At 51.8% G+C, this 13,122-nt stretch overlaps 1 protein-coding gene across 5 annotated transcripts in view; it reads right to left on the minus strand.

The window, feature by feature from the left end:
• The window catches only part of LOC144487398 (E3 ubiquitin-protein ligase HUWE1-like), a 165,256-nt gene that overhangs the window by 47,313 nt on the left and 104,821 nt on the right, over window positions 1-13,122 (minus strand). For 4 of the 5 annotated variants that reach the window (XM_078205486.1, XM_078205487.1, XM_078205488.1 and 1 more), the window contains exons 3-7: window positions 11,923-12,021; window positions 9,704-9,910; window positions 9,462-9,614; window positions 2,375-2,437; window positions 704-781 (exon numbers count right to left, since the gene is read on the minus strand). In XM_078205486.1, the coding sequence (XP_078061612.1) occupies window positions 704-781; window positions 2,375-2,437; window positions 9,462-9,614; window positions 9,704-9,910; window positions 11,923-12,021 (600 nt within the window). The remainder of the gene's footprint in view (window positions 1-703; window positions 782-2,374; window positions 2,438-9,461; window positions 9,615-9,703; window positions 9,911-11,922; window positions 12,022-13,122) is intronic. The other variant, XM_078205490.1, reaches the window with a different exon arrangement.

A 13,122-nucleotide genomic window follows, 5' to 3' on the forward strand; every position in this document is an offset into this window, starting at 1 on the left:
ACTTCTGTTCCTGCGTCGAGGAAAAACACCACAGTCAAGCTGGATCCTGCCTGCAAGCGATTCTCAAGCACGCAGAAGTCACCTAGTAACTACTTTCTCCTCCTCCTCCCTAGCCAACACCAACTCGGGCACCTCAGCAGCATTCATTCAGCAGCAGCTGGGAATCAAGTCGAGATCTGTTCTGAACAGCTCGCATCAGTCACCACCACCAACCGGGGGATGAGAAATCACCCAGTCCTCAACTCAAAACATTCCTAAATTAAAGCAACTGGACCAAAGGAGGAGGGGGAGGGGCCTGCCCCTAGCATGGATAACCCTCTTCCATCCTCAGTGTTGGAATGACTCTATGGGTCGCGCTAAACCGAGGCCAGGTGGGTGTAAAACATCCCATGGATGGAAGGAGGATGGGGAACTTTCTCCCCATTCCCTGGGCCCAAGTTTACCCCTCAGCCAACGTCACCAGAGCATCTTAACCGGCTGTTCCCCTCCCTGCTGTTTCCTGTGCGCAAACTGGCTGCGGCCTTTCCCTACACGAGACAGCAACTGCACTTCAAAAAGTACTTCCCTTTGTGACTGCAGGGGCGCTTTGGGACGTCCCGAGGACGTGAAAGGCGCAGGAGATATTGAGAGTTCTAGGCTTGTTCTTTTAAAATAGTGTCTGCTCAAAATATTTTTGGGGGGAGAAAAAAAACCGAAACCTCACCTTTTTGTCCAACTTCACCTCGGCACTTGGCTCTGCATAGAACTCAAAGTGTAGTGTTGTTGCACTAGGTGGGTATTTCTATATGAAAAAAGGACAAAAAAAAGAGGGAATTTAATACCCAATTTGCAGTTTTATGGCTTTGCTCACTCCTCCATGAGTTACTTTCTGTTGTACGCTCAACATTTTAAATTAGTTAATGTTTAATTATGACGGTTTTGTCGCCTAGAATACCAAAGTGAGCCTGGCAAAGGCAGACGGGGGTTAGTGGCTGAGCCTCCCAGCCCTGCTGACATTGAATCAGAGGCCGGTGGCGCCCCCAGGACCTGATGGACTGGAAATTGGATGGGTGAAAATGTTGAGTTGCTGCACAAAACCCTGGTTAAACTCCTCAGCTAAAGGTGGCAAGTGAGCGGGCAATTTCAGGTCGGGATTTTCATCCCCCTCCCCCCCACTCCTCAAACCCCTCTTCCAACTGTTTCAGGACAACGGTCCTCCTTTGACAGGTCACTTTTTATTCCAAAAAAAAAGCACACAGCACAAAAAAGCCTCAGTACAATTGCACGGCAGAGTGTGCTAGGCACCAACTCTTGCTCATTTCCAGGGCTGCATGCCGTCATCATTTGCTGATCTTTTACTGTACTGCATAGGGGGAGAGAAAAAAAACACACACTTTTCATAATTAAAACGGGGGCATTCTGTCACTGCCACTCTCTGGAACGTATCCATGCTTACACCTTCTACAGCCCTGGAAATTGACACAGCAATTCTTTTGGCACTGCGCGAGGTGGCTACTGGGATGGGGGAGGGGAGGGGGAAAAGCCAGCAAACAAAACTAGCCTGGAAAGGATCACAATGAGGGGCTGGAGTCACCCATCACATTATCATAATCTATGAAGGGTAAACCAAGTTCCGGGTCCTGGGACACCGCAGCCAGTACAGGCCCTCCCAGCAGCTATCAATGCGAGCCAAGCCCATCCAACAGCTGCAGCCGTTGACCCCACTCTAACCCAGCCGGGTTCACACCATGCCCTCTCTCCCCCCAACTTGGGAACGGCATTATATGACGTGATTCAGGAAGCAAGGGAAGGGCAAGCACATTTCAATTTCTGCTTTGCTGGGATATCCGTTGCTTAGTTTCCTACACGGACAGTTCTGACCAAGAATGTCAAGAAGAGTAAAGGTGTAAAGGGGATGCTTTATTTGTGCCAACATCGTCACTGAACCAGATGCTCCACAAGGTCTTCATGTTTAAGTCCAGCACAGAGACAAAGGCTCAGAGAGGAAATGGGGGAATTGATCTAAGAAATACAGTTACATTCTTCTTAAAAGATATAGCAAAATAAAACACAGGGCAGTCCTGTGACTGGCTTCAGTGCAACATTTAACACTCTGCCACAACATTGTCACCCTGGAACACGGCATGTCATCTTTACCACTGCTAAAGGGCCAGCTACATCCACTATCTGGCTGAGGAAACCGGGACCAGATATCTGGTCTCTGGCAACTCCAAGGTCCAACCCCAGAGCAGAGTGATCTATTCCTCCCTCATGCGACCAGAAGATAGCCCAGAGTAGCTTTACGTGATGCAGCTGTAAGCTGTGAGATGCGCCGGGGGGGCCGGGACATATTCCCACTCAGATTTAATCTCAATTTCTCCGTCACATCACTTACCGACATCTGTAAGTCACGGCAGCACTCTGCGAGGCCAAATCCATTCTCCTTTCCACCCCAACTCTGTTGGAAGACAGATGGAAAATTGTTTTTTTAAGACGGGAAAGCATGTGGTCAAGTAAAATCCTGCCCCCTGATGGCTCAGTCAACTTATTCCAGGAAGAAGCTAAAAACCATACATATTAAAACACAAATCCCAGGTTCCAACCCTGAACTGAGGAATGATCTTAAACAAAGCGCCCAGAATGATGAAAAGGGTTTGGCGGGGTACTGAAAAAAGGGCGCGGGGTGAGTCGAGGGCGCGGGGCGATTTCCTCTGGTCAGGACATTCAGAGCAAATGATGTACAGAGCTGGCCCATTAAAGGATGGAATCAGAGGGCACTTTTATCCCCCCACTGCAGGGGAGTGGAATTCTGGAACATTCCGCCTCAAATTTTGAGAGAGGTAGAGGCGTCGAGTGTGAAAAAATGGGGTCGAGGTCACCGTCTGATTTCCTCATGCCTTGCCCCTTGCAAGAAGGCATTTGCCAGATGGCAAAGTGCCAACAGATGGGGAGCAGCATGTGCAATACTGCACCAATCAATAGGGGCATAGTGGGCGTGTAATCCAGAGGAGCAGGCTATTGCTCTGGAGAAGCAGGGTCAAGCCCACCAGGCCAGCTGGCGGAATTTTAATTCAATTCATTTCATCCGGAATTGAAAGCGAGTCTCAATCATGGTGACCAGGAAACCATCGTCGATTGGCCTAAAAACCTGTCTGGTTTACTCACAAACGTCGTTTAGGGAAGGAAATCTGCCATCCTTACTCGGTCTGGCCGACATTGTGACTCCAGACCCCACACAGCAACTTGGTTGCGCTGGTCTGAGCAAGCCGTAGTTCAAGGGGCAATTAGGACGAGGCAACAGATGCTGGGCACATCCAAGGACAGAATTAGAGACATTGAAAATCCCACACCCCTCAGGGTTAGTGCACCAGCATCTGTCAAGTTGCTGCACCACGGCTGTCTTCACACCTGCTCTTTTCCAGGTTTGAGTTCATGCCTCATGTCCCTTTTCCTGTGTCTGTGTGCGCATGCGCGCCTGTACGCGAGCGAGCGAGCGGCGGGGAGCCAGCAAGCCGGCGGGCGAGCCGAGGGCGGGCGAGCGAGCCGAGGGCGGGCGAGCGAGCCGAGGGCGGGCGAGCGAGCCGGCGGGCGGGAGAGCGAGCCGAGGGAGGGCGGGAGCGGGCGGGCGGGGCGAGCCGAGGGCGCGGGGCGAGCCGAGGGCGCGGGGCGAGCCGAGGGCGCGGGGCGAGCCGAGGGCGCGGGGCGAGCCGAGGGCGCGGGGCGAGCCGAGGGCGCGGGGCGAGCCGAGGGCGCGGGGCGAGCCGAGGGCGCGGGGCGAGCCGAGGGCGCGGGGCGAGCCGAGGGCGCGGGGCGAGCCGAGGGCGCGGGGCGAGCCGAGGGCGCGGGGCGAGCCGAGGGCGCGGGGCGAGCCGAGGGCGCGGGGCGAGCCGAGGGCGCGGGGCGAGCCGAGGGCGCGGGGCGAGCCGAGGGCGCGGGGCGAGCCGAGGGCGCGGGGCGAGCCGAGGGCGCGGGGCGAGCCGAGGGCGCGGGGCGAGCCGAGGGCGCGGGGCGAGCCGAGGGCGCGGGGCGAGCCGAGGGCGCGGGGCGAGCCGAGGGCGCGGGGCGAGCCGAGGGCGCGGGGCGAGCCGAGGGCGCGGGGCGAGTCGAGGGCGCGGGGCGAGTCGAGGGCGAATCGGGGAGGATGACCTCACTGGGCCTGGAGGTCTGGAGTGCATCTACTTTAATGCAAGGAGCGTAGCAGGTAAGATAGACGAACTTAGGGCCTTAATGCTCACGAGGAATTTGGATGTGGTTGCGGTGACAGAGACTTGGTTGAAAGAGGGACAGGACTGGCAACTGAATATTCCGGGGTACAAGTGCTTTAGGCGAGACAGAGGAGGGGCCAAAAGAGGTGGGGGAGTAGCAGTATTAGTTGGAGAGCATATTACAGCGGTGCAGAGGGAGGACAATTCAGAGGGGTCGTGTAACGAGTCACTGTGGGTGGAGCTCAGAAACAGGAAGGGCGCAGTCACTATGTTGGGGGTATACTTCATGCCCCCCAACAGCCCAAGGGAATTGGAAGAACGGATGTGTCAGGAAATAATGGATAGGTGCAGGAAAAATAGGGTTGTTGTCGTGGGAGACTTCAATTTCCCTGGTATGGACTGGAAATCGCGGAGGGCTGGGAGTCTGAATGGGGAGGAATTTGTAAAATGCGTACAGGAGGGTTCTTTGGAACAATATGTAGATAGCCCGACTAGAGAGGGGGCTATACTGGACCTCGTACTGGGGAATGAGCCCGGTCAGGTCTTCCAAAGTTTCGGTAGGGGAACATGTGGTAAATAGTGACCACAATTCTGTTAGCTTTAGGATAGTCATGGAAAAGGATAAGTGGTGTCCCAAGGATAAGGTGTTGGATTGGGGGAAGGCTAACTTTAATGGGATTAGGCAGAAATTGGCAGCTGTTGATTGGGAGAGGCTGTTTGAGGGTAAATCCACATCTGGCATGTGGGAGTCTTTTAAGGAACAGTTGTTAGGGCTGCAGGACAGGCATGTGCCTGTAAAGAAGGATAGGAAGGGTAGGATTCGAGTACCGTGGATAACCAGGGAAATTGAGGCATTGGTCAAAAAGAAAAGAGAGGCGTACGTTAGGTCCAGGCAGTTAAAAACAGAAGGAGCTCTGGAGGAGAACAAAGAAAGTAGGAAAGAACTCAAACGAGGAATTAGAAGGGCAAAAAGGGGTCACGAAATGTCCTCGGCAGACCGGATTAAGGAGAATCCCAAGGCATTTTATTCATACGTTAGGAACAAAAGACTTGTCAGGGGAAAAATCGGACCTCTCAGGGACAAAAGTTGGGAATTATGCTTCGAGCTCAAAGAAGTAGGGGAGATCCTAAATTAATACTTTGCGTCGGTATTCACAAAGGAGAGGGATGTGTTGACTGGGAGTGTCTCGGAGGGGAGTGTTGACCCGTTAGAGAAAATCTCCATTACAAGGGAGGAAGTGTTAGGCTTTTTAGGGAATAAAAAGACTGACAAATCCCCAGGGCCTGATGGAATCTACCCAAGGTTGCTCAGGGAGACGAGAGATGAAATCGTTGGGCCTCTGACGCAAATCTTTGTCTCATCTTTGGACACAGGGGAGGTCCCAGAGGATTGGAGGATAGCTAATGTGGTCCCGTTATTTAAGAAGGGTAGGAAGGATAACCCGGGAAATTATAGGCCGGTGAGCTTGACGTCCGTGGTGGGGAAGTTGTTGGAGAGGATTCTTAGAGATCACTAACCTGGTGGAGTTTTTTGAAGAAGTGACTAGAATGGTGGACGAGGGAAGGGCCGTGGATGTCGTCTATATGGACTTTAGTAAAGCGTTTGACAAACTCCCTCATGGGCAAGTCGTGCCTCACAAATTTGATTGAATTTTTTGAGGAGGTAACTAAGTGTGTTGATGAAGGTAGGGCAGTTGATGTCATATACATGGACTTTAGTAAGGCGTTTGATAAGGTCCCCCATGGTCGGCTTATGATGAAAGTGAGGTGGTGTGGGATAGAGGGAAAGTTGGCCGATTGGATAGGTAGCTGGCTGTCTGATCGAAGACAGAGGGTGGTGGTCGATGGAAAATTTTCGGATTGGAGGCAGGTTGCTAGCGGAGTGCCACAGGGATCAGTGCTTGGTCCTCTGCTCTTTGTGATTTTTATTAATGACTTAGAGGAGGGGGCTGAAGGGTGGATCAGTAAATTTGCTGATGACACCAAGATTGGTGGAGTAGTGGATGAGGTGGAGGGTTGTTGTAGGCTGCAAAGAGACATAGATAGGATGCAAAGCTGGGCTGAAAAATGGCAAATGGAGTTTAACCCTGATAAATGTGAGGTGATTCATTTTGGTAGGACTAATTTAAATGTGGATTACAGGGTCAAAGGTAGGGTTCTGAAGACTGTGGAGGAACAGAGAGATCTTGGGGTCCATATCCACAGATCTCTAAAGGTTGCCACTCAAGTGGATAGAGCTGTGAAGAAGGCCTATAGTGTGTTAGCTTTTATTAACAGGGGGTTGGAGTTTAAGAGCCGTGGGGTTATGCTGCAACTGTACAGGACCTTGGTGAGACCACATTTGGAATATTGTGTGCAGTTCTGGTCACCTCACTATAAGAAGGATGTGGAAGCGCTGGAAAGAGTGCAGAGGAGATTTACCAGGATGCTGCCTGGTTTGGAGGGTCGGTCTTATGAGGAAAGGTTGAGGGAGCTAGGGCTGTTCTCTCTGGAGCGGAGGAGGCTGAGGGGAGACTTAATAGAGGTTTATAAAATGATGAAGGGGATAGATAGAGTGAACGTTCAAAGACTATTTCCTCGGGTGGATGGAGCTATTACAAGGGGGCATAACTATAGGGTTCGTGGTGGGAGATATAGGAAGGATATCAGAGGTAGGTTCTTTACGCAGAGAGTGGTTGGGGTGTGGAATGGACTGCCTGCAGTGATAGTGGAGTCAGACACTTTAGGAACATTTAAGTGGTTATTGGAAAGGCACATGGAGCACACCAGGATGATAGGGAGTGGGATAGCTTGATCTTGGTTTCAGATAAAGCTCGGCACAACATCGTGGGCCGAAGGGCCTGTTCTGTGCTGTACTGTTCTATGTTCTATGTTAGGTTGGTGCAAAAGGTTGGATCTCATGGGATAAAGGGGGAGGTGGCTAGATGGGTGGAGAACTGGCTTGGTCACAGAAGACAGAGGGTGGTAGTGGAAGGGTCTTTTTCCGGCTGGATGCCTGTGACTAGTGGTGTTCCGCAGGGCTCTGTATTGGGACCTCTGCTGTTTGTGATTTATAAGAACATAAGAAATAGGAGCAGGAGTAGGCCATCTAGCCCCTCGAGCCTGCCCCGCCATTCAATAAGATCATGGCTGATCTGAAGTGGATCAGTTCCACTTACCCGCCTGATCCCTATAACCCCTAATTCCCTTACTGATCAGGAATCCATCTATCCGTGATTTAAACATATTCAACGAGGTAGCCTCCACCACTTCAGTGGGCAGAGAATTCCAGAGATTCACCACCCTCTGAGAGAAGAAGTTCCTCCTCAACTCTGTCCTAAACTGACCCCCCTTTATTTTGAGGCTGTGCCCTCTAGTTCTAGTTTCCTTTCTAAGTGGAAAGAATCTCTCCATCTCTACCCTATCCAGCCCCTTCATTATCTTATACGTCTCTATAAGATCCCCCCTCAGCCTTCTAAATTCCAACGAATACAAACCCAATCTGCTCAATCTCTCCTCATAATCAACACCCCTCATCTCTGGTATCAACCTGGTGAACCTTCTCTGCACTCCCTCCAAGGCCAATATATCCTTCCGCAAATAAGGGGACCAATACTGCACACAGTATTCCAGCTGCGGCCTCACCAATGCCCTGCACAGATGCAGCAAGACATCTCTGCTTTTATATTCTATCCCCCTTGCGATATAGGCCAACATCCCATTTGCCTTCTTGATCACCTGTTGCACCTGCAGACTGGGTTTTTGCGTCTCATACACGAGGACCCCCAGGTCCCTCTGCACAGCAGCATGTTGTAATTTCTTTCCATTTAGATAATAATCCAATTTGCTATTATTTCTTCCAAAGTGAATAACCTCGCATTTGTTAACGTTATACTCCATCTGCCAGATCCTCACCCACTCACTCAGCCTGTCCAAATCTCTCTGCAGACCTTCTACGCCCTCCACACGATTCACTTTTCCACTTATCTTTGTGTCGTCTGCAAACTTTGTTACCCTACACTCAGTCCCCTCCTCCAGAGGAGGATCTGGAAGAAGGTGTAACTGGGGTGATCAATAAGTTTGCGGACGACACGAAAATGGCTGGACTTGCAGATAGTGAGGAACATTGTCAGAGGCTACAGAAGGATATAGATAGACTGGAAATTTGGGCAAAGAAATGGCAGATGGAGTTCAATCCAGATAAATGCGAAGTGATGCATTTTGGTAGAACTAACGTAGGGGGGAGCTATACGATAAATGGCAGAACCATAAAGGGTGTAGATACACAGAGGGACCTGGGTGTGCAAGTACACAGATCCTTGAAGGTGACGTCACAGGTGGAGAAGGTAGTGAATAAGGCATATGGCATGCTTGCCTTTATAGGACGGGGCATAGAGTATAAAAGTTGGGGTCTGATGTTGCAGTTGCATAGAATGTTGGTTCGGCTGCATTTGGAAGACTGCGCCCAGTTCTGGTCGCCACACTACCAGAAGGACATGGAGGCTTTGGAGAGAGTGCAGAGGAGGTTTACCAGGATGTTGCCTGGTATGGAAGGGTTTAGTTATGAGGAGAGATTGGGTAAACTGGGGTTGTTCTCACTGGAAAGACGGAGGATGAGGGGTGACCTAATAGAGGTGTATAAAATTATGAAAGGCATAGATAGGGTGAACGGTGGGAAGCTTTTTCCCAGGTCGGTGGTGACGTTCACGAGGGGTCATCGGTTCAAGGTGAGGGGGGGGAGGTTTAACACGGATATCAGAAGGACGTATTTTACACAGAGGGTGGTGGGGGCCTGGAATGCGCTGCCGGGCAAGGTGGTGGAGGCGGACACACTGGGAACGTTTAAGACTTATCTAGACAGCCATATGAACGGAGTGGGAATGGAGGGATACAAAAGAATGGTCTAGTTTCGACCAGGGAGCGGCGCGGGCTTGGAGGGCCGAAGGGCCTGTTCCTGTGCTGTATTGTTCTTTGTTCTTTGAGGCAAGTCGAGGGCGCGAGGCGAGTGCGAGTGTGCCTCTGAGCACAAGTGCACGTGCGTGTGTGTGAGCACGCGTGTTCAGGTTTGTCTGAGTGTGTGTGCGCGAGAGAGAGAGCGCGTCTGCGCATGCGTGTCTGCACCTTCCGGTCACCGAGATGTCTGGCTTATCTGTGGGTGTATTGATTGCCAACAGTCCTCGTCTCTGCCCTGAGCTGTGTGTTTACAAGCAGCAACACAGAGTGGTCAGGACAAGCCATCTCCTGTTCAAGGAACATCGCTGGTGGGGAGGGAGAAAAGGAAATCTGCCGACAACATACCTCTGCTAAGTGCTGTAGTCTCGACAACAAAGGAGTCCTCTTGTCAGATCCGAGCCTAGTGATATAATTGGACCTTTTGCTGAACACATACAGCAGATTTAGCACAGCCAGCACCACTTGCATATCACATGATGCTAACAAAGTAGTCAGATGCTGAAAGAAAGAGTGAAGAGTTAAGCACATCCTGTTCACGTTCTAGAATACAGTTTCAGTCCCGGCAGCGACGCAGCTCCGACACTCACCTCGATGGAACTGTACAGGTGCCGAGAGAAGCTGTACTCAATGAGCAGGGCCGTGAAGTTTAAGACAGCCAGCAGGAGAGCTTTGAGCTGCTCGTTTTCTGGCCTGTCGCACACCAACATCCAGGACATAGTTTCCACAGTCTGCCCAGCGTCGGCCAAAATTCCATCGAACCGGTCCAGCAGGTCCACCCAGTGGTACAGCTCGCACTGAGAGAAAGAAAGCAGCAGGAGCAAGGATGGAGCAACAGTTCCGGACCAAAAAAACCCTCACAACAAGCGTCAACCTTTGGCATTTTATTCCTTCCGCCCGTCCAATAAACAACATAATAACTGCAAGTCAATTGATTCTTGAAGCCAGCTTAACGCCAGTGAGGGGCAGAAAGTGAGAGATTCGGATTTGGTTTTGTCTCTTCAGATGGGTTCGAGAGGGGAGATGGGGAACCAAAGACAATGAAGCCAGGGCAGGCCTGAACAAATCCGACAGCAACCTCGAGAAGAATTCTTCTTAAAAACCCAGAGAATGGAGAGAACGTGGACAGGTAGTAGCAAATAACTTCCCCTTAAATACGTCTATATTCAATCAAGGGCAGGAGGGAGAAAGGATTTGTGGATGGGGTGAGATGAAGCAGAGGAAGAGGAGGAAGCTTGTGTGCATCATAAACACCAGCACACCGTTATGCAGTTGGGCCCATTGCTGTGCTGTAAATTCTACACAATTAGGATGGGAAAAGCAGAATTAATAAGTGAATTATACAGATAGTATGTGGAGAGAACAAGATGACAAACAAAATTAAGTTAACCATGGTAAACATGTGGGGTTACAGAGTAGGGCTGGGGTGGGATGCTCTTTCGGAGAGTTGGTGCAGGCTCAGTGGGCCGAATGGCCTCCTTCAGCGCCACAGGTATTGTTTGGGTTCGATAGTTAGTGGCTGAAGCAGAAATTCATCGGACAAGGTCATAACACGTGGTGGGAATTTGCTGTGCACAATTTGGCTGCTGCACCTCGGAGTGCCCATGTGGCAAAAAGTATTTCATTGACAGTCCAATGTCCCGAGGATCTGAAAGGTGATAGAAATGCTTAAAAAAGACATGCCACCGATGCTTTTGATCCCACACTCATTTGGACAAACATAAGAATGCCAAATTTCAGATGATCACAATTTATACTGCGGGAGAAAAGGACGCAAGTCCACCCTGATTGGTTGAGGCGTTGCCATGACGAGAGCACTGATTAACTATGGGCTCCCAAGTTACCAAGAAATGTTGTACTCGTGCATTTGTGGTAATGTGTGCAGAACGAAAGCTGACAGCAACATGCAAAAAAAGCACTCAAAAAACAGGTTGAAGGTAGCTGGTGGAAGAGGGGACGATCCCCCACCGACCTGATGAAGGAACAGCCTGTTCCGAAAGTTAGTGGCTTTTGCTACCAAACAAACCTGTTGGAATTTAACCTGGTGTTGTTAGACTTCTGACGGAAGAGGGGACACCAGCAAAGCTTGTGAGCCACGGACAAGGCTGTGTATGCTGGCATCTCAAGCTCCGGATGCTCCAGGTAACAGATCCAGCCTTCGATTTAAATGTATTTACCATAGAGGCAACCACACCACAATGACCACTTCCAGGACAACCCCCTCCCCCCGCACACAGGCAGCTCTTCCCCCCCCCCCCTCCCCCGCTCCCCCACTAGCCCCCCGCACACAGACAGCTCCCCCTCCCCCCCCCTCACACAGGCAGCTCCCACCCTCCCCCCCGCAGCTCCTCACCCTCCCCCCCCCCGCACACAGACAGCCCCCCCCCCGGCACACAGACAGCTCCCCCGCACACACCCCCGGCACACAAACAGCTCCCCCCGCTACCCCCCCGCACACAGACAGCTTCCCCCCCCCCCCCCCCCCCACTCCCCGGCACACAGGCAGCTCCTCCCCCGGCACACAGGCAGCTCCCCCCCCCGCCCGGCACACAGACAGCTCCCCCCCCCCCGGCACACAGACAGCTCCCCCCCCCCCCCCCCCCCCCCCGGCACACAGACAGCTCCCCCCCCCGGGCACACAGGCAGCTCCCCCCCCCCCCCCCCCCCCCCGGCACACAGGCAGCTCCCCCCCCCCCCCCCCCCCCCCCCGGCACACAGGCAGCTCCCCCCCCCCCCCCCCCCCCCCGGCACACAGGCAGCTCCCCCCCCCCCCCCCCCCCCCCCCCGGCACACAGGCAGCAAGCCCTACCTTCCCAATGTTCCATGTCTTGATCTGCTGAAGTTCTGTCAGGAGCTGTTCATCATTGCAGGCCTTTAGTTTATCAATCAGACCTCGGCAGTCAGCAGGCTGCACAGGATGAGAAAGGACAGTTGCCTCAGCTTAGGACACATTCTGGCTGCGTTTTTCTTTTCAAAAATGGTTATGTCAATAAATAGCTCAACTTAACCGACAGGAAGTATTCCTCCCCCTTGAAAAGTACAGTCACATCAGCACTGACTGCAAGCACTAAAAAGGTTACAACTCAAAACCTGACTGGGTAAAATATTTACCAGTGTATCTGCCTGTCCCGGCTGATTGCAGTTGCTTTGGCTAGCCAATAAAAACTCATCGGCTTCCTCACATAAGAAACATTCACTGTCTTTCAACGCAGTTGCAGCTCACCAGCTTTCAGGGTCATCAGCAGATTCTTAATTCCAGGTATTTTTTTATTGGCTTCAAATTCCACCATCTGCCGTGGCGGGATTCGAAGCCGGGTCCCCAGAACATTAGCTGGATTTATGGATTAATCGTCTAGTGATAATACCACTAGGCCATCGCCTCCCCGATGGGCAAATGCTGGCCAGCCAGCGACACCCATGTCTTGATTTGATTTATTGTCACATGTATTGGGATACAGTGAAAAGTATTGTTTCTTGCGCGCTATACAGACAAAGCATACCGTTCGTAGAGAAGGAAAGGGGAGAGTGCAGAATGCCGTGTTACAGTCAGAGCTAGGGTGTAGAGAAAAATCAACTTAATCATCATAGAAATCATAGAAACCCTACAGTACAGAAGGAGGCCATTCGGCCCATCGAGTCTGCACCGACCACAATCCCACTCAGGCCCTACCCCCATATCCCTACATATTTTACCCACTAATCCGTCTAACCTACGCATCTCAGGACACTAAGGGCAATTTTTAGCATGGCCAGTCAACCTAACCCACACATCTTTGGACTGCGGGAGGAAACCGGAGCACCCGGAGGAAACCCACGCAGACACGAGGAGAATGTGCAAACTCCACACAGACAGTGGCCCAAGCCAGGAATCGAACCCAGGTTCCTGGAGCTGTGAAGCAGCAGTGCTAACCACTGTGCTACCGTGCCGCCCTAATGCGAGATAGGTCCATTCAAAAGTCTGACAGCAGCAGGGAAGAAGCTGTTCTTGAGTCGGTTGGTATGTGACCTC

The sequence above is a fragment of the Mustelus asterias genome, unplaced genomic scaffold (assembly GCF_964213995.1).
Source record: "Mustelus asterias unplaced genomic scaffold, sMusAst1.hap1.1 HAP1_SCAFFOLD_773, whole genome shotgun sequence".
Lineage (NCBI taxonomy): Eukaryota > Metazoa > Chordata > Chondrichthyes > Carcharhiniformes > Triakidae > Mustelus > Mustelus asterias.